Genomic DNA, 24,146 nt, shown 5'->3' with positions numbered 1-24,146 from the left:
GGAGCCGCCCGGGCGGCACCGCGGGCACCGGGCACCGCGGGCACCGGGCACCGCGGGCACCGGGCACCGCGGGCACCGGGCACCGCGGGCACCGGGCACCGCGGGCACCGGGCACCGCGGGCACCGGGCACCGCGGGCAGCCCTCAGCGCCGCGGGAAACGCCCGGCGCTAATCAGCCGCGTTAATGAGCGGCCTCGGGAGCGGCGGGGCCGCGCTGCCCTCAGCCGGCAGCAGGGGAGGCGCCGGGAGCGCGTGTGGGACCTGCCTTCCTCACGGCACTGCGGCTTCGTCACCGCCCGCACGCAGCAACGCGGCGACAGCCAAGCTCTGTCACGTCCAGAATCCGAGGAAATACAAATATTTTGGCACGAACTCCTCTCAAAACCAGCGAGGAAGTTTGAAACCGCCTTCACCGCCTTGAACCACCGAGGGGAGCAGAAACTGAGCCACAACTACCACCCCAAAAATACCTTATGGAATAATAATGTTCCACATTGCATCCTAAAGATCGAAACTTTAGGAGACAACTCACAGCAGCAGTTTCCCCCCAGCAGAGCATCTCTGAAAAAACTTGCTTTTAAGGAACAAATTCAGGAGTCTAAAATTACCTACTTCTACCTGCAGTAAACAAATCTCATGTTATACCTCTCAGCGGGACACTCCAATTTACTATTTCTTCATCACCCAGCTATTAAAAGCAAACAAAAAGCATTTAACTGCAAACCTTAAAATAAGATCCAAAGCCAGGACATGAGATCATATCTTTCCTCACATCAATATCTTGAATTACAACTAACACATCAGTGTCTTGAATTATTTAAATCTTAAGTTGGAAGCAAGACCATTAATTAAGAAACAAACAAAAATCACATTTAAAGCATTTATTTTGAAAAATAAAATACAAAAGATCATTGAATTGTAATTGTACATGTAATTTATCAACTTTTTTTTTAAATAAAAGATATTTAACATTTTTCACACATGAATAAAACAAACAACTTTTCCACCAAGAATCTTTTAGGACAAGCACAGACCACTCTTGTAAGCTTTGTACATTTAAAACCAAACTGCTACAAGAAGCAAAAGAAATCTTTGAAGATGGAGCCCTGTAATTAAAACAGAGGAGCAATTTCAGAGACAGGCATTGCTTTTGCATTTTTAAAAACCTTAAAAAAATAGTTGTGCGAATGTAATGCAGTTCTACATTAACAACAGTGATTTTTTTTTTTTGTTTTTTAAACAGGTTTACATGCGCTCACAACAGCAAAATTTGAAATAAAAACAGGATGAAAGAAAGAGGAGAGAACATTCTGAAGAGAGCAGGCCATGAGCAGCACACCTCTGATGCCAGGGGGACAGACTTGAGGGATCATTCCCATGGAAAAGGCAGCAGCTGATCTTCTAAGGAAAAAGAAATAAAGTTATGTTGGAGCTTTCCTGGTAATATTCAGCTTTTTATCCTGGAGAGCATTTAGGATTTACAAATAATGCAGAATTAAGACTAGCCACTGTTGTCTCAGCAGGTGGAAAGTCACTGCCAAGACAAATCCCATTCCTGTCAGGAACGGGGCTGCTTTGTCCATCCTTTATCACTGAGAGACTGCTTGCAGCACAGTGTAAAAAACTTATTTTGATTTTCCACTTACATCCCAAACCCTTGTGACCCAGTGGGAAGTTATGCTGGGAAGTTCCCAGTTTGGTTTCTCAGAAAATGGGCAGCAGCTTCAGACAGAAATATTGCAGGTTGGATCCATTTTTCAGAGCTAAGTGGCAAAATGAGGTTGATGCTTTAGTTATTTTAAACTGACTGTCTGAAGAGATGATGGTTTCTCTATTGATTTCACAGTGAAGGTCTGTAATTCATCTCTGGGAAGATTTTAGAGCCATTATTTCTACACAGAGCAGTGCTTTTGGCTATATTTAGGGTGTTTATATTTATGGCCACGTAAAGATCTATTTTGGGGATATTTGTAGGGCACATTGCTTTGGGCTATTTTTAAACTGGATTTTGCCATCTTTTGTTGTCAGGTCAGAAGATCTGATAGCAGAAAAATCCTGGATTAACACAGGAAATCTTGCATCACTCATTCCTTAACTGGTCTGGAATTTAACTCAGCTCCCTGAAAATTCTGTCACTGTTTATTCAGTGACTAAAATGCAGCTTTTTAAAAATACTGGCTATGAAGTGTTAAATCAAATATCACATACCAGCCCATCTCCAGCAGTTTCCTTTAAAAAATATAATCTTCATATTTATCTTACCCATGGAGTTACAGAAGTTAAACAAAAATCATCTTGAATTAAGAACAACAAATGAGCAGAACTGCAACACTCTTTTATTACCTTCTGTGCAAGAAATGTCCATTTTATCTTCTATTCCATAGGTTCAGTCTGTCAAAAAAAAAAAAAAATAGCTATTTTACATTAGAGGACAAAAATACCAGTACCAATGTCTGTTCTCCAAACCTTTGAGCTGTTTGGTTACATTATGTTAATACTAAAGGAGAACACTATCAGCATCAATTTGATCAGGTTTTTATTGTTTAGGGAATATTCTTTTACTCTTCCACAGTGCTTGTTTTTGTCTTTTGGATGGTCTGTCTTTGCTGTGGATACATCTGTTCAGATTTTGGTAAATACTGTATTTAAACCAAGCTAGTTGTATAAATTCACCTCCTGGAATTTAGCAGGAACCTCCCTGTCCTATGGAGTGAAGAAGGAATTTATCAGTCAGAGTGGCCCAGGTTCTTTTGGGTACCCCAGGATAACTGAAAACCACAAACAGCATCATTTAACTGATACCGTATGCAAACAAGGATTTAAAGGATTTAACCCAGGATTTATTCAAAATAAAGGATATTTTTTGCTAGCACACCATCTGTACACAGCGTGCTCAATTCTGAAGGATCTCCCTGCATTTTCCATAAATCCCTGTCAGCAGTATTTCCCCTCCTGGTAAGGCACACCCTATTCCTGCAGCTTTCTTGTGGCTAATCCTGCAATCCCACCAGCAATCCCATGTGGAAGTGACCCCAGCAGGCTCCTGTGAATTCAGCAGCACACATGGAGCAGACACTCAGTGACAGGGACAATGCTGGCAGCAACAGGGCTGGGATGGTTCTCCAGAGCTGAGCAAAGCAGGAGCACTGAGTGATCCAAGCAGGCAAACAGCCAGGAAAAAGCCAAGCCCACGTTAGAGATCACACAAAGGCTGCTCAGAAAGATTTGGTGGCCACAGCAGGGTTATTTTCTGAAAACATGAAACACACACTACAGCTATGCCACTTCACTGATCCACGTTCATTTTATCTTGCCACGAGACTTCCTTTCTACTGTCTTCTTTGGCTGGAACAAAAGAAATCAGTTTTCCTTTTTAATCAAATCATTTTTATTTGAACAAACTGAGAAGTCAAAATGCTGTGTCTGTGGTAGATTCCTGGATATTTTTAACCTGTCCCATCCCTGGCAGTGTCCAAGGCCAGGCTGGACAGGGCTTGGAGCAACCTGGGATAGTGGAAGGTGTCCTTTCCCATGGCAGGGGGTAGAAAAAAAATATTTTTAAGGTCCCTTCAACCCAAACCATTCTGGGATTTTACAATTCTGTGATATCCACAAGATCTGACAGTTTGAGAGCTTCACAATAAGGGCTTTTCTTTTTGTTTTTTTTGCAGGTCCCTTAGGGAGCTGATGACAAAGAACAGCATTTGGGGGGTACCAGATTGTGAATTTTCAGTAAAACCTGAAGTTCCATAGCATACTTGACTATTAAATCACCACCACCCCTATCCATAGCTGGGTTTGTTGACTTTGATAACATCTCTATTTATTTTTAAAATCTCTCAGTATTTATAACTTTGCCCTCTGGACTAGACTTGCATTAAACCAAGATAACAAAATATAAAGCTCCTCTAGAAGTAATAAACTTTGCAGTTTGGTCCACAAAAGAGGCTCAATTTTTCCTTCCTTTTCACAGCAATATTCAGGCAGCTCAGGGTGACAAACACCACTCTTAACTCTGGAGTTACACATGGATTCAGGAGAAGTTTGGGATGCCGAGTTCAAGATTCCACCTCATGGATAATCAGCAAATCTCACCATCAATCAGAAAATCAAGCTCATGGAGAAGTGGTTAATACAGGCTGTTTGATATCCTTTGCTGCTACACCCACAAAAAGGAAATTAATTCAGTACTGTACCTGTGGCACTTCTTTGAGGAAGTCAGGAAGCTGAAATTCACCTTTATAGACCTGGAAAAACAAAAAAAAATTTATACTAATCAAAGCCCTCATTCACTATTGTTTGAAATACTGAAGAGCTTGTTAAGGGAAAGAGAAAAAAAAAGAAAAGTTTTTGTGTGTTGTTAGCATCCACTAATGTTAGAACATTAAATATTCTGGCAACATATTGTCTTCTCTCTGGAGGATAAATTTTAAAAGCTCTTTGCTTCTGAGAATAAACATTCCAAAGGGCAATTTTTTAAAATTGTTTGTTGTTTTTTTTCCAAACCAGAAGTATACTTGAAGAGTTTTACCATCCTGTCTACTGAAGCATAAAGACTGATCATCCCAATGTCATGACTGTGCTCTTGTGTAATCATTTCAAAATAAAAATTAAAAAGGGCACAAATCTGTTTGGAAAAAATCCCTAAAGCAAGGAAATGGGAATGGGGCTCCTCCAAAGCTACTCAGAAAAGTTCCCTAAAGCCAGGAAATGGGAATGGGGCTCCTCCAAAGCTACTCAGAAAAGTTCCCTAAAGCCAGGAAATGGGAATGGGGCTCCTCCAAAGCCTTGCTCGGGGCTGCCCTCCCTGGTTTGCGTCACAGGAAGGAGCTCCAGGAAGGCAGGGGATGTTTATTACAAATTTCTCTGCTCTCCTATGTGCACATGACCAGAACACAAAGCCATGCTCAGCTTGTCAATATTCTGCAGTGGCCTGGGACTGCAGCTGAGCCAGCTGTGAATTTCCTGCCCTGTTTCAGGACTGGATTCCCATCCCAATCCATCCCTGGGATCCAAAGCACCAGGCTTCACTGAGAGCAGGAATTACTCCACACCCACATTGTGGCACTCTGATATTCCATGGTTTAGATAAAATAGGAACAGCTCTCATCTGTATTCAGCCAGGGGCCACTGGCATTCCCATGGGAACATTAAGAAAAGTCACCCTGGGCAGAAATTCAGTGTGTGGCTATTGGAGCCTTGCTCCACTATAAATATTTATAAACCAAGGAGAGGATTTCTCATTTTCTGCTTTTATCCAACTATCAAAATGCAGGTTGTGTCCCAGAGAACAGGAATGGAAGTTACAAAACAACATCGTCACAGCAAAAATGTTACAGAACAACCTCAGCAAGGGTCACGAGATAAACCAGGATTTTGTGTTAGGTGGTGCTGATGTTGGAAGGAACAGACAGGAACCCTCACCTTTTCTGGGAATTCTTAAAACCAATTAATCCTGATGCTGACACCACTTTGTGACCGATTCAGAACTAGAAGAAGCAAACCAATATCCTCCTCCTTTCCTTCTCCTGCAATTATGACTCAGTCTAATTTTAATATTACACATCTCGATTTGTGTCTGCTCTAAAAACTTCACCTTTGCAGGAACAGCATTTACCCCTAATAAACACCTGACAGCAGACAGCCAAGATCAGCAATACTAAGAAGAATAATGGCACAGGAAAGCAAATGCTTTGAGGGTATTTTATATTATATTCACATGAAAATATCAGCATTCACACAGCACAATTTACCAAGGCAAATCCAAGCAGTGGCAGGCCCAAGATGAGGTTTAACACAAATTTTGGTTCAGACTTGACATTACCTAAGGGCTGGTTTTGTCAAGAGGAGACTGAATAAAAACTGGTTTAAAGTAGTTCCAAAAACATAAATGGTCCCTTTTGAATCAGAACCCAGGGATCAACAACAATCCAGAAATTCTAAAAACAATGACTCCATCTGCAGCCAAAGAAATTAAAGAGGCTTCAGATTCCAAACTCTGTTCTGACCAATTTTTAAGTGTAGAACACATCACTCACAGTGGCACTAGAGAGACAGAAGCAGGATATTGGAATTATTTCCAGTCTAAGCAAGAATTCAGTAAATTGAGGAGAAATGGGGTTTACCATCTCTAAAAGAATTATTTTACAAGTCCAAATGGAATTCCAGAAGAGGGGGATCTGAAGCCTGTGTCAGTTTGTTGTTCAGTGTTGGCAGTATTCAAGCTGTTCTATTAAAAAACCAAAACACATTCTTATAGCCAAACTGAATGGATATTATTCACAAAAAAGAGATCAGAAAACCAGTTTCACATCCAGTTGCCTGAGAAAACCCCTTTAAGCACACAGGGAGAATTCAGAACAGAAGTGTAACCTGTAATTCTTTTTTATAAAAGATTAAAGCGTTTGTTTTTTTTTTTCACCCACTTTCCTGTCTGCTTTGGAAAGAGTCCCATTATATTTGGTCAGTTCCAGTACACAAAAATAATGGGTTTTTTTGTGTAAAAGTCACCCTGCAACCAAGAGCGCTTGGGCTTCGTAAACTTAGAAACATCCAAGTTGCAGAGTATGAGGCTGTTGATGTTTAATTGAAAAAAGGAAAAAAAAAAAAAATAAAGAACACTGGCAAAACCAGAGCTGAGCCCCTTTCTAGAACCACTCCACAGCACATGGAGTGCTCATCTTTCAGATTTTCCTGAACTTTTGAGGCAGCTTTAAAGGTTTACACAATTCTTCACCTCTGCTGGACCTGCCAAGGAAGGGCCATGTGAGATGTAAATGTTTACCCAGGAGGGACAACACAGAGAGCAGGATCTTACACAGGCCCAGCAATGTCTGCCAAAAGGCAGCTTGCAACCACACCTCAGTTTGCATTTTGGTTGATAGTAACTCTCTTTATGCATTATTAATCATTTATGCAGAGTCAAGGGGTTTGGGGTTTTGTTTTTGTTGTAAAAATGAGATAACAGCACCTCTGGAGAGAGATTATGCAGTTGGGAATCCACATGTTGGAAGAAACCCCCACTAAAGGGAGTATTAAACAAATTTCGAGGACACTGAGAAAGTCTGTGCTGTTGTGGTCACATGGAAGATGGAATGGCCCCCAAATTTTTGTTTTATGTATCAGAGAAAACACCCACAAAGCCAAATGCCTTTATGATCAGGTTAATCAGTGAAATGGAGATGCAGGGCCCTGAGCAGCTGGGCATCCAAACACCTCTGACAGCACAATTACCCTTATCCCTTAGGATAAATACACTTTTTACCTTTATCAGAGATTGCTGCTGCCCTTAAAACCTCAAAGAGAAACTCCTGAAATCCTGGTTGTCATGGATGTTTTGACTCTGAACAGGAGATGGTTCCTCACAATGTAAACCAGGCATGAGACTGGAGTGAGTAAACTCTGTTTTTATCTCTAGGTGTTGCCATCAGCTGAACACAAAACACCTTTAGCTGGACACAAACCAGAGCTGGAGAACAGCTTTGGGCTGTATTTGAACAGATCTGCTGAAAACCATGGCTCCTCCTCTGGAATTCCACCTCTGGATCTCTCCAGGACAGGGAGCATGACTCCATGAAGAAGTTAAAAGAACTTACTGGAGTGTGTATTCCAAGCATACAAATTTATTTAGTGGGAAGGATGTGCCAAAGAAAATCTGATGTAATTCATTACAGATGGGACAGGAAACCACTGTGCCAACCATAACACAACAAAGCAGCTTCTCCTGGGCAGAAGGCAGAGCTCTGCAGCTGGGAGCTGCTCTCTCTCCTCTTCTGCTGAGTTCTGGCAAACTGAAATGCACTTTTACACCACCTCACAGTACTGATAAAGGACATATCACACACGGTTCTAATGAGGAGTGAAGTACTTTTGTATTTCACCCCATAGAGACTTGGCTACCAGCTCACACACAGCCTAATTATTTGCATTTTCTGCATAATTTGCAGATGAAAACTTCATTTACTTCAGGATGTTGATTTCCTTGCTGTTCAGGATGTACAACTTGTTAAAACTCTACGGGGGAACAACAAGTAATTATGTATCTATAAGGAAGGGACCCTTGCAGTAATAATTTAACAGATCAGCAACAGGATTACAAGAAAACCACAACACATTCAGTGAAGGCAAAATCATCTCCTTGGAGAGGTCACATGCAGAGAACAGCACAACCCTGGCCAGACCTTGCCCTCTCTGCTCTGCATTCCTAAACTGAGACAAGAGAAACTGTCAGAAAAGATAATATTGTCAGGCTTAACAGAAAACAGAACAACAAAAAGTTAATGGCTTTGTTAGTGAAAAACATCAGAAAAGTCTGCTGAACTCGTGGCTGGCCCAGTGCAGATCCTGTCAGAGATGTTTTATTTCCTAGCACTACACTGGGAGAGCAACACAAGAAGAGATGAAGTTTCCTTCATGCTCTGTTAGTTCCTCAAACAAAAGCAGAGATGTCAAAGTACAAATCTAGGTTGTTTCTTGCTGTTTTTGTGCTGTGCTGCAGGAGCACAGACACCAAACCTCAGTGTTTTGGTGTCCTCCCCAGGTAACAAGCAAGTGAAAAACCCAAATTCAGCAGACAGCATTGCTTCCCTTGCATTACCTACAAGGAGATAGTATTTCTAATTTAAGCACTGCCCTTTAGCTGGAGAAAATCATCATTTTGTCTCCAGACTGAATAATAATATTTAAAAAATTATATTTAAGCTGTACATATGGAAGTCACCAGCAGGGGACAGAAAAGGAAAAAAGAGGAATACAGAACAGCACTCGAGTGCTCAGAAAGCTTAGGAAAACTAGTATTTTGCACCACACCAGCCATCTCTTTCCAGTTTTCTCCAGTATCAGCCCTTGGCTTAGGAATTTTTACACTGCTGGTTCTCACTTCCACGATTAAGAGCAGCAGCTCTAAATTGCTGAGCATCATTTTCACTGCTAAGTGCAATTTGTGGTCTTTTCCAAGAAGGGTCAGATTTTGCTCAGCTTTATAAGTCTAAACTTTATCTGTTTTCAATGAATACAATTCGAGTTCCATGTTCACTTTAAAGTCTTGGAGACCACAAATATAAATATAAATACAAATATAAGAGAGCTGCTTCCAAACATAAAATGAGCCAATCAATGGCTACAAACAAGATGCAGCTATTCTTACTATGCACTGAAAAGCAATTCTGGAAAGATTTGCTTTGGCCAGCTTCATCCATATTCAAGATATCCAGCACAAAACTCTGTGAAAGGCTATCCCAGGTGAAGAAATTTAAAGAAAGCAAGAGCAAAAGAAGTGCTCCAGAGATTTGCAAATTCACCAGCTCAGAGTACACAGGAACACATTTAACTTGCCAAGTGCCAGCTCCAGAAGGCTGGAAAAACCCAGATTTATTTATTTCATCCGTTTAAATAAACGCTTTTTTCTCCAGGCTGCAGCAGCAAGGAATAAATTAGCACAGGTTCCTGGAGGAGAAAGGAAATCCCACAAGAGCTGTTCCTGACGGGCCAAACTCACACACCAGAGTCTGAAACAGTTTGAAATCTTTATGTTGCTCTATTTTAGATAAATATTCTAAGTTTTGAAGATGAAACATCTTGAACTCTCTTCCTTTTAGCATTCACCTCCCTCATTTTATCTGTACAAACCACACATGTACATGGAATTTTGGCAAAGAACAAGTGACTAGAAAAATACACACTGGGTACTATAATAAACAACAAAATTAAAATGCTGTCTGGGGCTGTAAGTAAAGCAATTAAATTAAAATAGCAGCCAAAACATTAATGAGAGTTCCATATGTCTGCAATATTTAGATCAGCTTCAGTTTTTAACAGCTGCTCCTAGCATCAGTAAACAAACAAATTCTCCTTCAAAGCAAACTTGGAAAAAGCATCAGTAAACCCTCAGCCTTTGAAATTAGGTTTTCATTTCTTTACAGTTGCTCCTGGCTTTGTTTATTGCCTGAATTCCTCTCCTGTATTTTGAAATCAAATCCATTTCAAGAAGAGACAGAAATCCAGACAATTTTTACAGCTTGGCCTGAGCTTGCCCCACACAAGTGGAGGCCTCAGAAAGGTCAGCAGGCTGTAAAAACTTCTGTCAATTTTATCAGTGAGACACAACCAATACAATTTGCAATTTCTAGTACTGAACATTTATTTTAACTGAGTGCAGACAACTTCAATTGTTTGTGAGCCTTTTAAATCAGGGAACTTATAAACTGTAACCAAAAAGAGTGGGTTACTTTTTCCATGCTGAGCTATCAGCTATGAATTTTAAAAAATCAACCTGCCAACCTTTAGTACACCGATTATTGATTAATGACATTTTTTCTAAAAAGAAATAATGCAAGAGTGTTTAGGGACTTCACAAACCCCAATTCCTTTTTCATTCCTATCTATCTCATCAGTATTCCAAGCAGGTTTTCAGGATCAGAAGGCTGGTGGAAGACAGTCCTTTTAAATTGTTTAATTAACTTTTTTTCCCTCATTACTCTTCTGCAGCAGAAAAAGTCACCTTCTTTTAATAAACTATGTCCAAAAAGAACAGAAGTAGAGTTATTAATTCTATTTCCAACAATGGTAATGAGTTTTTCAATGGATACCTCCAGGGATAAACAGCTCTAATAGCCCAACTACTCAAATTCCAACAACATTAAATTCAGACTCAAATCCTTAAGTTTAGGTTAATCAGCACCAGACCTTTCTCCATCTTTGGGTTGCTCTACAAAGAATTGGAAAATCAGACATTTTGATCATCGTGGGCTGTTTTCTATGGGTCATTTTTCAAACCCTACTGAGTACTTGGGGTGTAATTTTGTGACAGAGCTTCTGCCAAGCCTCATATATAAAAAGCTGAGCTCATCCATCAAGTTTGAAACCAGACAAAAAAGCTTTTCCCACTGCTAATTATGACTCAGTCTAATTTTTATATTACACATCTCGATTTGTGTCTGCTCTAAAAACTTCACCTTTGCAGGAACAGCATTTACCCCTAATAAACACCTGACAGCAGACAGCCAAGATCAGCAATACTAAGAAGAATAATGGCACTGGAAAGCAAATGCTTTGAGGGTATTTTATATTATATTCACATGAAAATATCAGCATTCACACGGCACAATTTACCAAGGCAAATCCAAGCAGTGGCAGGCCCAAGATGAGGTTTAACACAAATTTTGGTTCAGAACTGACATGAGCAGTTCCCCAGCTTTCTGGGCAGCTCTCAGGAGGTTCAGCTCCACACACCAAGGAGCACAGCTCAAGGCCCCAAAGGATTCCCTCATTTTCCCCCAAAGAAAACACATTGTGAAGCAGCAAAAAGTGTCAGAAACAGACTCCAAATCCCCAGAACAAACACAAGGCTCCTGCTCCAGAGGTCAAATCCATTCAGTCAATAATTAAACCCACAAAAGCCTTACCCTCCTTGTGTTTTCCACCACTTTCTGATCTGGCTTCCCATAATTGGGGGGGTTGGCATAGGGGTCATAGCCCAGTTTGGCCAGCATGGGGGCAATCACCGGCATGTCCTGCAGGACATCAGCTGGGATCTTCCCAACCCACTTGGACAGGGCTTCCACATTCACTGGCTTGATCACTTGGTCAGTAGATCTTTCAACCCTGGGGAAGGAGGAAAAAAAAAATTATTTTCCATTCCAACCAATTATTCTTCAAGAGCATTAAGACATTTAGCTTGTTTTGTTTGGGTTTTTTTTTTTCCCTCCCATTTTTCTTCTTTCCCTCTCAAAATTTCATGCTTTCTATAGAGCTGATGGGAAGTGAAGTTTTAATGAGAATAATTTGCACAATATTTGCAGATGCTGTCAGGTTTAGGCTCTCACACTGTGCTGAAACAATTTCTTTATTCCATAAAAGCAGCAGAGAAAGCCCAGGAACTGTTAAATGAAAAGCAAACCCACATCTACATATAAATCTATTTTCCCACTGGCACATTCCCACATTTGCTGTTTAATTGTCTAGGACGCATTAAAAGTTGTATTCTAAATTCCAGTCCATGTGCTATTTCTTCTCACAACCATTCTGTGTTTCATTTTTTTTTTAACTTGTTTAATAAAAGAGAGACCTGAGATGACAGAAAGCTACAAACTACAGAAATATTTTTCATAACCATTCCTTTGATTGTTTGGTCTTTACACAGATCTAAAGGCAAGTGCACAGTCAGTGTCATATTTAGAAAATCATTGATTTCTTCTTCATTTAAGCAACAGTCCTAATGTAATTTTTATTTCTGCCCTGCTTTTGTAGTGTGTTTTATTTTTCCAGGGAAGAAATCTGGCACTGTTTTGTGCTGCCTTTATGATTGTAAGACACATGATTTCTTTACTGTGCTTATTCCTGGAACAGAACTCAGGCTGAATAATTGAAAACTCCCTGAGTTTTTTACTCTAAATAATTTAAAACTTTTTTCCTGACCTCAGAAAGAGTTTGGATGTTGTTGGATGTATAAAAGGAATATTTCTGTCTGCCTCACAGCTGATGCTGAGCACACACCAGTCACCAGAGTTCACCTTGTTCCTTTTTCACTCCTCAGCAGAGCTGAAATCCTCCCAGGCCAGAGGAAGGAAATCTGTTATCCAATGCTGGAAGGTCAGTGAGGTGAGATAATTTAAATACAATCAACAAAGAACAAACCAGACAGGGAAATGCTCATAAGGAAACTGTCTTGGCAAGCAGGTCCTTCAGATTGGTGTTTCATGGGAGCTGAAAAGGAGCTGACAAAAAAAAAATCCTCTAAAAGAAGCCCAGCATTTCCAGCTTTATCCTCTTCAAGCATTAGCAGAGACTCAAAGCAAAGGCAGGATCTCAGAAGGGGTTTTTGGGACCAGGGAGTTGTGACTAAATTTCAACATTCTGAGGGTTGCTGGACTGAGCTCCTAAGTCTGGATGGAAAATTTTAAAGTTTAGGCAATGTTTTTTTGTGATCTTTCTAATTAGAAGATGAGCATCTGACTCCACATTAAATTTGTAAGAAAAGAGCTACTAAAAATTGAGATTTATAAGTTCAAAGCACCACAACAGGAGTCCAGAGGTGGATTGGGACACTCAGGAAAAAACTATCACGAGGTGCTTGAAAAAGTAAGATTTATAGTCCTTAGAGCCAGCCAAGCCTAAAACCTCCTCAGCAAAACTGCAAATTGATTTGAGAATTTAAAATCTGGGAGAAGCAGGTAATAAGCCTGGCTAAGAACTTGCTGGACCCCCCAAAAATGGGTGTTACAGATCAATTTGAGCCTAAATTTGTTACATATGGATTCCCCACCCTGATGTCAAGTTTTAAATGTGTGTTTTGTCCCTCTGTCATTTTAATCTTTGCTAACAATGCCCTCAGCATGAAACATTTCCTGGTGACTGACAGCGGGGACTACATTTAGCTGCTCCCAAGGACTGATAAAAAATCCACTGCTCCACATTTGGTCTGGTTAAATCCTTCTCTGTGCTTTCAGTTAAGGTGGGAAGGAAAAAAAAAACAATTTGTGGGAAAGATTCCTCAGATAAAGAACTTATGAGAACTGTGAGAGAAGACAGACTGGGGCAGGAGGAAAGAAAAATGTAAAAATCCAAACTGAAAAACAAGGGAACACCAATTCTTGGGAAAATTGATTATATGGTAGTGATTCCAGCTCTAGGAAGAGTTTCAGCTTTGGGAAGCACCCGGGACTAACCCCAAATAATTCTGCATCTGTACCAGAATCAAAGCAGAACTATGCACTAAATATAGTAAATTCTGAAGTAATTCTGCCTAGACAGCTATTTCCATAAAAAACCTAATAAAAATTGCTCTAGAGGGGTTGACATTTCTTTACATCAGTGGTCAGCACAGCTGCTTTCACTTAGGCAAATGCCAGAGTTCAATTAACAATCCTGGTTAGAGCATGGAGTCCATAATGAATTCCTTCAACAGCCACCCTGGCAGGGACTTCAAACCACAGAAAATTCCCACTCCTACAAATCCTGCACTGCACAGCCCTACAGCCCTTGCAGTGTTCCTGGGTAAAAACCAAAATAAGGGGTGAGAAATAAATTCCGAACATTTATTAGCAAGTAATAACATGGTTATAAAGATCTTTTAGTGACACTGTGATCTCGTTCTCAAAATGTTTTTAAATACCTCAAGATGACAAAAAACTTGTCAGATTTCTTTTCAAAAAATACCTGCAACAATTAAAACATCTCCAGGCATCTTAGGCTGGACCTGAGGCAGCAGCATGAATCTGAAGTGGATGCTGAGCCTGTCTCTAAGATCTGGAGGTCTTTCAGGTGAGTGAGAGATGATTAAAGCAGGAGGCTCTACTTCTTTCCAGAAGTTTTTACACAAAATCACAGCTGGGAATGCCAAACCCAGCAGGTTTGCACTGGAACAAGGGCATCAAACTGGGAAATCTCAAGCTCTCCCTGCACAATTTCAACTGGAATCCCATAAATACACATCACAGGCATTTAAAGTTTTGATATTCACTGGGGTTTCTGCAGCCCTTGAAAGCCTGAGTCACTGAAATCATTATCAAATCCTGCAACTGAAAACCAAATTTCACCACCTACTGCAAGGGTATTTGATTAGATAAACCCACCCCAGATATAACACCCGTTTCTCTTTTTCCACCATTGCCAGAGACTCCTGAAATCAGAAATTGCTTCCCCAGATCATCTCCTGAGAGCTAATAAAGGCATAAAGAACTCTGGGACCAGACTGAATTGAGGGTCACAAGAACATGTCCACACTCTTTTGTCTTAAATGTGAAGGTTTTACTAAAAAAATGAACACATTTGACTTTGTTCAAGGCATTTGCTTAATTTTTAGAAACAAATATTCTCAACTCCTCACACCCAATTCCACCAGATTTAATAATAAATTTTAATAAGAATTCAGTAAGGTTATTGAGTTTTATAGCATAAAGGTCCATCAATTTTTAAAAACACCAATCTGGAAGCTACAAGGCAGTAATATTTTACTAGAAATGGGATTATACAGTTATTTTTTACAAGGCACTTCAAGCTTGGCAACCACCAAAAAAAGAAATAAAAATAAGTTACCTCCATTCAGGTGCTGCAGAAGCAGCAACAAACCCCAGGAATTAGGGAGATGTTCCCATGTGGATCAGGTTCCAGGGAGGTATCACAGTGCCCTGCTTCAGGTTAACATTTCCATATTTTCAACCTGCTACTGAACAACGCTGCCAAACAAAGGGATGAGATCCCTTCCTGATAACCCTGGGAACAGTGGAGGCTGTTTCTTCAGTGGGAATGGTGATGTGAAACCTCCACAGGGCAAATATCTAATTGTTACCTGAGTTTAAAGTCCTCTTTGTAATCGCTGATAATAATTTTATATTTGTTTTAAATCAAATGCCCTTACAATATATTAGAAAATCCACAACTGTGTTCCTAGGCATTAAATAAAGGAAATATCCTCATTTTTATTTCTCAAAACTGGAGTTTAAATAAACAGAATTTCTGTAACAGTCTGTGTGTGCTTGCTGTGCAGGGTGCCTCTCACTCAGAAGCATTTGGCCAGTGCTGAATATTCCAAATCCAGGAGCTGAGTAATTTAACTGGGCAGGCCTTGCTGCTGGAATAGGGTTTCTAATTCAGGATTTTAAAAATTAATCTGGTGGTTTCACAAATAGGAGTGTCAAAAATTGACATTTTTCTCTCTCAATGTAAGGATGAAACAGCTTCTGTATTTCAGCTGTTCAGCTGTGAACAGTGGCAAAGAAACCAGAGTAGTTTAACCAAAGAATAAATCAGATTATCTCTTAACAACGCTCATCTAGTTTCCTAAGCAGAGCTGAATTTTGGATTCTGAAAGCAGCTGAATCAGGTGCACAGATGGCCCAACAAAATAGTGAAAGATCTGCTTACAACAAGGTTACTTTTCATCAAAATGCCTGTCATTTTGGGAGCACATGCCAGGAGAAAAGCTGCCAGCTCTGCTTTCTATTGTCTTGGAGCAGTTTCTCCAGTTTCCTGGAAGAGGATGCTCTTGGCAAACTCGACTCCAAGGCCATTCTCGCACCGACAACAATATTGTTGCTGAAATCAAATGGGTGATGTGGCTAGGATGGGTGACACTGCTCTAGATAAAAACAGCTCAGGTTTATTTAGGGGCACAGAGAAAAGCAAAGCTGATACCAGATATTCCAATTCAACTTAGCCGTGACCATTAAAAGTTTGCTCACATTACACACATAACCAATCAGAGATTGCAAACTGTTAATTAGTAATTACTTATTTTCAAGATGCACCATAAATCAGCTGCCCAAGGGAGAAACTGAAACCAAGCTGTGATTATTATGTACCAAATGCACTATTTTAGAACAGCACAAGGTGAAGGCTGAAGGCTCGTACTCACTTGGAAAGCGAAACCCCCCCTGCTTTTCCAATCATCTCCTCATGGTGCAGCACTGCCTGGTTCCATGGGATGTGCAGGAACTTGAGGAGAGTCCTCATCCACCGCTCAGGGTGCAGCACCAGCTGCTCATAGTGCACCAGCATGCACCTCTGGAAGCCCACCTCCATGCACTGGTTGTACATGGTTTCTATGGCCCTGTTCCACTTGCTCAGGCAGTCCCTGTAGCTGTTCAGGTCAAAGCCAGCTATTGTCACCTTCCTGGAGATCATGGAGTGCACAGATGCACGGCCATCCCGCACCATCAGCAGGAATTTGGCATTGGGGAAAATCCTGGCGAGATAAGTTAAGGATTTTAAAGCAAAGGGATCCTTGTTGCACAAGTAGGGAGCGGGCTCGCCGTGCTTGACGATGATCTCCAGCAGAAACGCCTGCATGGCTGAATCCAGCACCTCATCCGTGACCCCGGCCTCGTCCAGGCGGATTTTCTCCTTGCTGGACCTGGCCCACATCTGCTTCACAGCCAGGATCCTGGGGATCACCCTGGTCTCCTCCCCGCAGCGGATATCGGGGTGCGCGTCCAGCATGGCGCGCATCAGCGTGGTGCCGCTGCGGGGCACACCCCCGATGAAGATCAGGGGCATGTCCTTGCTGTAGGGCAGGCTCCCGTTGGCGCTGCCGCCGGGGGCTGTCCTCAGCGTGGCCCCGGCGCTGTCCCCCCGCGGGGGCTGCCCGCGCTCCTCCATGCGGTGGTGGCACTCCATGGCGTGCTGGCCCAGGTAGAACACGGTCACCGAGCTGATCACCAGGCACGCCAGCAGCAGGTTCTGCTTCAGCTTCCCGACCATCTTGGGCAGCAAAAACACACCTCCTACTCCAAATGAGCCTCTAGTTCACGTGCCATGGGAAACCTAATCCCAAATAAATTAAGGTCTGGCAAGCAGAGAAAAAAGAAAAAAAAAATTAGACATTTTTTACAATAAGTTACTTTTCCAAGAGATGAGACAAGAAATTTCTCTTGGAATTACTCAAGAAATTACTTTTCCAAGAGATGAGACAAGAGTCAGTCTGAAACCCCAAAATACCCAAAATAAAAGCAAGGTTTCTTATTATTTCTTTTTCAGTCCAGCTTCATAAAATTGCATTATTCAAAAGTAATTTTCATTTCTACAGATGAGAAGAAAAAAATTCAGATGATTACTAGACACGCGTAAGAGTCTGAACAAAACTTTTAGATAGAAAACAGTTTCAAAATCTGTCTGTTGAATTCCTTTTCCAAGAAGGACTAAGAACAAGCCATGTTTTATAGGGAATATCAGAGATTATATCAAACACTGGCTTCGACAAATCTTTACTCTGCTGCTGGATGACTCCACCTGTGTCTTTATTTTTCCCTTTTCTAACAGTTAATGTAGAGACAATCATTCACCTGTGTTCTGCAGTTCACCTGCTTTGGGTTTTCAGATCAGGTGGGCTGAAAACTGACTCTTCTTCCCAAAACTCCAAGGAAATTAGTACTCTACTGGAATTTTAAGGAAGATCTGGCTGTTCCGGGCTGAAATAGTTCACTGAGCACTCAGAATCACAGATGCTTTTAATTGGGAGGAGCTCCAAGCACGGAGGTAGTGCCAACATTTTAAATGATTGGCTTCCTCCAGGCTTTTCCATCTCTGGCAGCACTGCAGGACCCATCCCTGAGTGCACAGGATCCTTCTGCCTGCTCCCTGTTTCCCTCCAAAGCATGATCCACTTCACCTTTTCCTCCTAAAATCCAGCTGTTGACTCAGAAATGGCTGATTTGAGGGGGCTCTCCAGCCCTGTGCCTGTTTTATGGGAGGGTGCAGGCAGAGGACAGAATTCCCATCAGCAGTGGGGGAAAGCAGGGAATTCCCCCTGCAGGAATCTGTCACAGCAGGGTTTTTCTCTGCCAGGGCATCCAAGAGAGGGTTTTGCCCTTCACATTAACAAAACTTATTCAAATCAACAGCTGTCACAATACTCCACTCAAAGTTCAGCTTTTAGTCTCTGTTACCAAAATTAAACTCAAATGTAACTCAAAGATTAATTCCTTTCTTTTCCTGTGAAGTGGCCAACACTCTCTGGCCAGAACACCACTCATAGAACAATTCAACCTCCGTGAAAAGTTTCATTCTACTCACATACCTCTCCTTGCTTTAACTGGACCTTAAATATCTGAACGTTAAAAAAAATACCCCTCAAATCCCCAGAAACTTAAGTGGAGGTCATCTGAACAGTGCTCAAAAAGTAAGGAAAATAAATCATGCAGTTCCTATTTCCATAGCACCAAAAATCAAAGTTTCTCTTCTGAAAGATTCAGCATGCAGACCTAACTTGAAATTAGGGAAGGGGAAATTGCTCTGCTTAAAACTAACAAATAATACAGAATCTTTTAAAATTCTTTAGATACAGTACCCACTGGAGAGAAGAGTTAACACAAATGAAAAAGCATTTCAGTACAGAGCACACAAGACCTACAAATATTTACACTTCCTCCAAACCCTACCATTACTCAGTTTGAGTAAATGCCACAAAACTAATTCCCTCAGGAAGAAAAAAAAAATCCTCCACAAAAACCTTCGTCTTCCAAACTAAAACCTACTTGTTGAAGATACACCAACATTCCCCAAATGCAGAAATTAGGTAGGTGAACACTGGAGAAAAGCATATCAAGATCAAATTGAAGATTTATATTAGAATATCAGTTCAACCAAAATAAAATAAACCCAGCTTTAACAACAAAGCTGAAGAACTCTCAGTATTGGAGGAAAGCTGACGATTGAAGGCTGAAATCTTTAATTTAATTTTAAGCAAGTGATGATTCCCTCTGGGCACAATTCCAGCTGTGAATTCCATTAATGCTGCAGACTGTGAGCAGGTTTCCTAAATTTCTGTGAGTATTGACTCACCTACACCACCAAAATCCCAGCCATGTGACAAAAACCCCACATCAATCACCCACAAACACTTTCACTTGATGCAGTTCAAACTTTGGGAAGTTCAAAGTTGCCAAAGGCTGCAAGACCATAAAGAATCAGGATTTAACTGTCCTACAACCTTCTGTCCTGGTTTTTTTACCTGGAAGCAATACCTGGAACATGCACTGCCATAAAGACCAGGGCTTTGTGTGTCAGGAAAGCCAGAGAGGAGCAGTCAGGAACAGCTCCTCTCACAAAATTAATTTATTCTCCAAGCCAGCAAACTCCCTTCTGTGCCTGAAGTTCCAAGGAAAGCTCCTTGGGATAAGGATGACATATGAAAGTTGCTGCCCTTCTGCAAACAAACCCCACCTTCCCTCCTCCCCATGAGTAAGTGCTCTGGAGCACATCTGTCAGCCTGAAGGGTTAGAAAAGTTATTATTGCTCTGCTGTTAACAGGAATTAAACTGACAGCCTTTCAAAATCACAGCAAGGCAATCAGCAAGCCCTCTGAGCTTTGAAATGTTGTGGGTTTTTTACCTGAGAAGAGCAAAGTGCCACTCACCTTACAAGCACAGATTTTATTTTAAAAATCCCAAAACAAGCCCCACAATCACCCAAACAAACACAGCCCCCTCACACACAACATGAGCTGAGCAAGTCCTAGAAGACCACAGTGGTAAAGAGGCCTTTGGCAGCAAGTTTCAAGTGCCAGGATAAAAAACAATTCCCAGAAAAATTTATGTGGAACTCCAAGTTTCATCACAAGACAGTGCGGCCAGCAGAACTGTCTGTAAGTGAATTTTCTGCCCAGAAAAGTCAGGCCTATGAGTCAGCCTCAGATGATGTTAGCACAGCAGAACTCACTGCACTGCTTTGTTTCCTTCTCCTGCACACAATTCATCCTCCTGCCCTCCCCTCCACGCAGCAGGTCAGGACCTTTTTCCTCAAGTTCATCCAAAAAATGTTGAAAATTTTTAGCTTAGTCAAGAGGCAAGTCATCCATTTGTATTTCATGCTAGTTTGGGGTTTGTTGGTGTTTCAAACATCCCCTGCAGAGGAATAAAAGCTGCTCCATTCCCAGGCTGTAAGGAGGAATCCTCTGGAGCTCCAGAGCTCAGCCTTTCACTGTGGAGCTGCAAAGGGAGCACCTCCCTTCTCCTGCTCAAGCAGAGCTTTTCCAGGGCTAATCTGAGAGGCAGTGACAGTGGCATCATCCATCCCGAAATAAAACACAACCCCAGATATATATATAGCATTTTTCAGTGATTAACTTGTCCTCTGCTTCCATGGCCTGAACTCCTGGCTCACATTCTGACCATCAGATCTCCTTCTAGGAAGAGCACAGCTTAGATTTTATGGGAATTTTTTTTTTTTTTTAATGGGATTTGTTCCTGATTTTGTTACTGGTTTGTTCCAAGTGCAGTGAGCAACTTCCCCTTGCACTTCCCACTGCAGGAAACACAGAAATGTTTTCATACATTTGCATTCCCTTGAACTTAGGCTTTTCTGATGGGTTGGTTTAAATGTAAAGCTCTGAAAAATGTAAAGGGCCAGAGTTTGAGCTCAGCTCTTCTGGAGAACTCTGCTGGGAGGAAAGGTCACACTCAGCTCTGTGTCAACAGGGCATGAGGCTCCACAGGCGTCCTCAAAACAAAAAGCCAATAAAAAAGGAGTTTTTGTGCCAGAAAGTAGAAGCAAGAGAGAAGCAGGGAAAAAGTTCATACCATTGGAAAGTTGTCTTTCCCCTCATGTCTTCCAACCATGTTCCTATGATTCCTTTTCCTCTTCAGGAGAGCTGCTCAATCCCTGATTCTCTGGGGCTATGACAACACCCCCTCCCCACCCCAGGCTTTATGGAGCAGGCTCCAAAATACACCCTGCAGAAACAGAAGATTCTGATGCACAGTCTGACTACTAAACCCAAAACTACAAAGGAAATTCATTTTACAGTGGCTAAATTGAATGGGAAAATATCCCTAAGTGCTGTTATCCTTTGTCATTCTCTTGGAGAAGGAGAAATGAAAATGTTATTAGGACTGAAAAAAGTAAATGCCAACTCTTATCAGTTTCTTCCCTGCCTCTTCCTGCACCTTTCACTTTTTCTCTCTTAAAATAAATACTGGAAATGCAGCAGATACTGGGAATTCTCAAGAATCACCCTCAAAACAATACACACTTAGAAACTGAAGAGTTATTTCTTAGAGGAACATCTACCCTAAGCTCTTTCAGCATCGCTAAATGAAAGCTTAAGGAAGGAATCCCATCAAAGCTTCCCCTCGAGGAGCTGTTTGAGTGTGTTCACCACAGATGATTGCACAGGATAATAGCAGAGCACAGCACCAGGGAACAGCACTGAAATATCCCCAGAGCACCACTGCCACAGCCACCCAAACCACCAGAGCCTCGTTTAGCAGGCTGCTCCCAACACAATTTGAGTATTCAGGAAGCATTTTTATCCCTCTGCACAATCACCTTAATGAATCCCCCAAAACTGGATTTGTGTTACCACCAGGCACGGCTCAGAATCTGCACAAGGAAGCAAATCCCAAGCAACAAGTCTTGAGTTGCAAGTCCATCTTGAGCTAAATAAGCCCTCACGGCCTTCAAACACTGCAGCTGTTTGCCCCAGATTTCTCCTCCCATTAATCCTAGAGTAAAAAAAAAGGATGATAAAATAGAAGGAGTAATTTTTGTTCACCTCCACAAAGAAACAAGGAGTCCACAAATAAATACAGAATAAATCACCTGGCATGAAAACATCTGGAATGACAGAACAAAGTTGGACAGGATTAATATCAGGGAATGCAGATGTGAGAACAACTCTCCCTTACAGCCCACACTGCAGGAACCATAGAAGTGTTGGTCACACATCTGCATTCCACAAACCTACGTTTTTTGGCTTTTCTTTTTTTTTAAATCTAAAGCCCTGAAAATTTTAAAACACCAAATTAACCTTCACTGGCAGAGACTGAAGAATCTGAAGTCTTCCATAGCAACTATATAATAATTTCATTATTTCTGTTACAACCACATTATACAGAGTAAAAAAAAAAAAAAAAGCTCATACTTATGCACTTCAGTTTTGTTACCCAAGCACTCAAAATTCAACACTTTTAGGTTCGTCACATCTAAGGCCTCTAAAATTACTTTAAAAATCACATAATTAAAAAGTTCTGCTTCAAATGAAAGGAAATATCTTTATCCATTCTGCTTAACTTAAATCTCTAACATATACAGCAAATTACCAGGATTTGCATAGAAAATGGTCAAAAAAGAGTTACCAACATGCTCCTGGTCATGCAAAACCAAACAGCATTTGTTAATTTCTACAGTTCCGGCTGGAGAACAATTCAACAAAAGGAATTTTACTGGCGACACACAGAGGATTCGAGCTCTCTAAAGTTACACATAAAAGAAGAAAAAAAAGGGGAAAAGAGAGGGAAAATATCACACAGAACAGATGAGCTCCTGCTCTGTGCATTTCTCTGCGCTCCTCAGAGGGATTTCAGCGCTCCGTTCTACACTGAGGTACTGCGGAGAATCAAACTCCTCAGTAACAGCAAAAACATCCAGATCTACAGAAATTCGCACAAATACAAAACGCAAATCGCAACGGCGGCAGCAAACCCACTTCCAGCTAAGCGACAGATTCAATCTCCTGCTATAAAACGATCAAATTCTGAAACTATCAAATTGACGGGGCTTGGAACAAGCTGGTCTAGGGAAGGCGTCCCTGCCCGTGTTCGGCTCGCTGCCCAGCCAAGCCATTCCATACCTGTCCGCAGGTACAAACCCAGCGCTCCAGCACCGTCCCCAGCGCCCCCTGCCCCACCGCGGGCGCTCCCGGCCCTCCCCGGCACGGAACAAAAGCACCCGCAGCGCCGGGAGCCCCTGCCGCGACTTCCCCCGCCCGCGGTGAAACTTTGGGAATGCCCCGGCTGGGCTCGGCCGCGGGGAGCAGCGCGCCCGGCGCTCCGCGCATCGCCGCCGCCACCGCGGGGCTGCCCGGCCCGGTTCCCGCGGGGAGCGACACGGCGGGGACCGAGCCGCTCCCGCCGCCGCCTCAGGCCGCGGCCCCCAGCGCTGAGCACGGCAGGGCCGCGGGCGGGGCAGGGCGGAGCGCGGCGGGCACCGGGAGCGGCGGGCACGGGCCCGCCCCGGGCCCGCCTCAGGTGCGCGGCGGGCGCGGCCCCTCACCTGCGCTGCTGCTGCTGCTGCCGCCCCCGCGCCCGGCTGGAGCCGCGCAGCAGCGGCACGGCCGCCCCTCCGCCGCCGCCGCGGCTCCGCTCGGGCACCATGGCAGTGGGCAGGGAGCGGGACGGGGAACGGGAGCGGCTACGGGAGCGGCTCCGGGAGCGGGACGCGGAACGGGAGCGGCTCCGGGAGCGGCCGCGCCGCCGCCTCCCCTCAGCCGCGCGGCTGCGGCTGCCATGGAAATCACAACCACGCCCTGATTGGTCGCGGGCCTCGATGTGTCGCGGGCCGTCATTGGGTCGCCGCCGATGATTGACAGCGGGAGGAGGCGCGGCCGTGGCGCTGGCCCCGCCCCCCGCACATCTGGCGCGCACAGCTGGCCGCGGGCGGGGCGCGCGCGCGCGCACATCTGGGCGGCGCCGGAGCGGGGACCCCACGTGCGGCAGCGTCTGGCCAGATGTGCCAGGCAGATGGTGGCGGCCGGGAGCCCGGCACAGCGCACACGCCCCCTTTGCTCACCGAAAAGGATTCTCGAGTTACAAATACAGACAAAACTCCATCCGGATTGTGCCCCCGGGCCCGGCTTTGAGAGCTGAAAGCACCGAAACCAGCCCAGCTGATCTGGGTAACCGGCTGAAGTGCAGCGCTCCAGCTGTCCCGTCAAT

General features: G+C 42.9%; 1 protein-coding gene and 1 long non-coding RNA gene across 9 annotated transcripts; one reads left to right on the top strand and one right to left on the bottom strand.

The window, feature by feature from the left end:
• Window positions 1-866: 866 nt before the first annotated feature.
• TPST1 (tyrosylprotein sulfotransferase 1) lies at window positions 867-23,723 on the bottom strand. Of its 8 annotated transcripts, none has more exons than XM_068210343.1 (7): window positions 23,485-23,723; window positions 16,352-17,281; window positions 11,403-11,601; window positions 4,197-4,247; window positions 3,270-3,345; window positions 2,344-2,391; window positions 867-1,401 (listed from the first exon to the last, which is right to left on the bottom strand). In XM_068210343.1, the coding sequence occupies exons 2-5, from the start codon at window positions 17,194-17,196 to the stop codon at window positions 3,301-3,303; spliced, it is 1,140 nt and encodes a 379-aa protein (XP_068066444.1). In that variant the 5' UTR covers window positions 17,197-17,281; window positions 23,485-23,723; the 3' UTR covers window positions 867-1,401; window positions 2,344-2,391; window positions 3,270-3,300. The 8 variants fall into 8 exon arrangements, with proteins under 8 accessions (XP_068066444.1, XP_068066445.1, XP_068066446.1 ...); XM_068210344.1 differs by having other exon boundaries at window positions 867-1,398; XM_068210345.1 differs by having other exon boundaries at window positions 3,275-3,345.
• Window positions 1,316-4,472, top strand: LOC137485711 (uncharacterized). The gene is made up of 2 exons (XR_011005430.1): window positions 1,316-1,440; window positions 3,672-4,472. It is a non-coding gene; the product is annotated as an uncharacterized lncRNA (long non-coding RNA).
• Window positions 23,724-24,146: the final 423 nt, after the last annotated feature.

This window comes from Anomalospiza imberbis, chromosome 20, assembly GCF_031753505.1.
Source record: "Anomalospiza imberbis isolate Cuckoo-Finch-1a 21T00152 chromosome 20, ASM3175350v1, whole genome shotgun sequence".
NCBI lineage: Eukaryota > Metazoa > Chordata > Aves > Passeriformes > Viduidae > Anomalospiza > Anomalospiza imberbis.
This window is presented reverse-complemented; position numbering and strand designations above follow the sequence as displayed.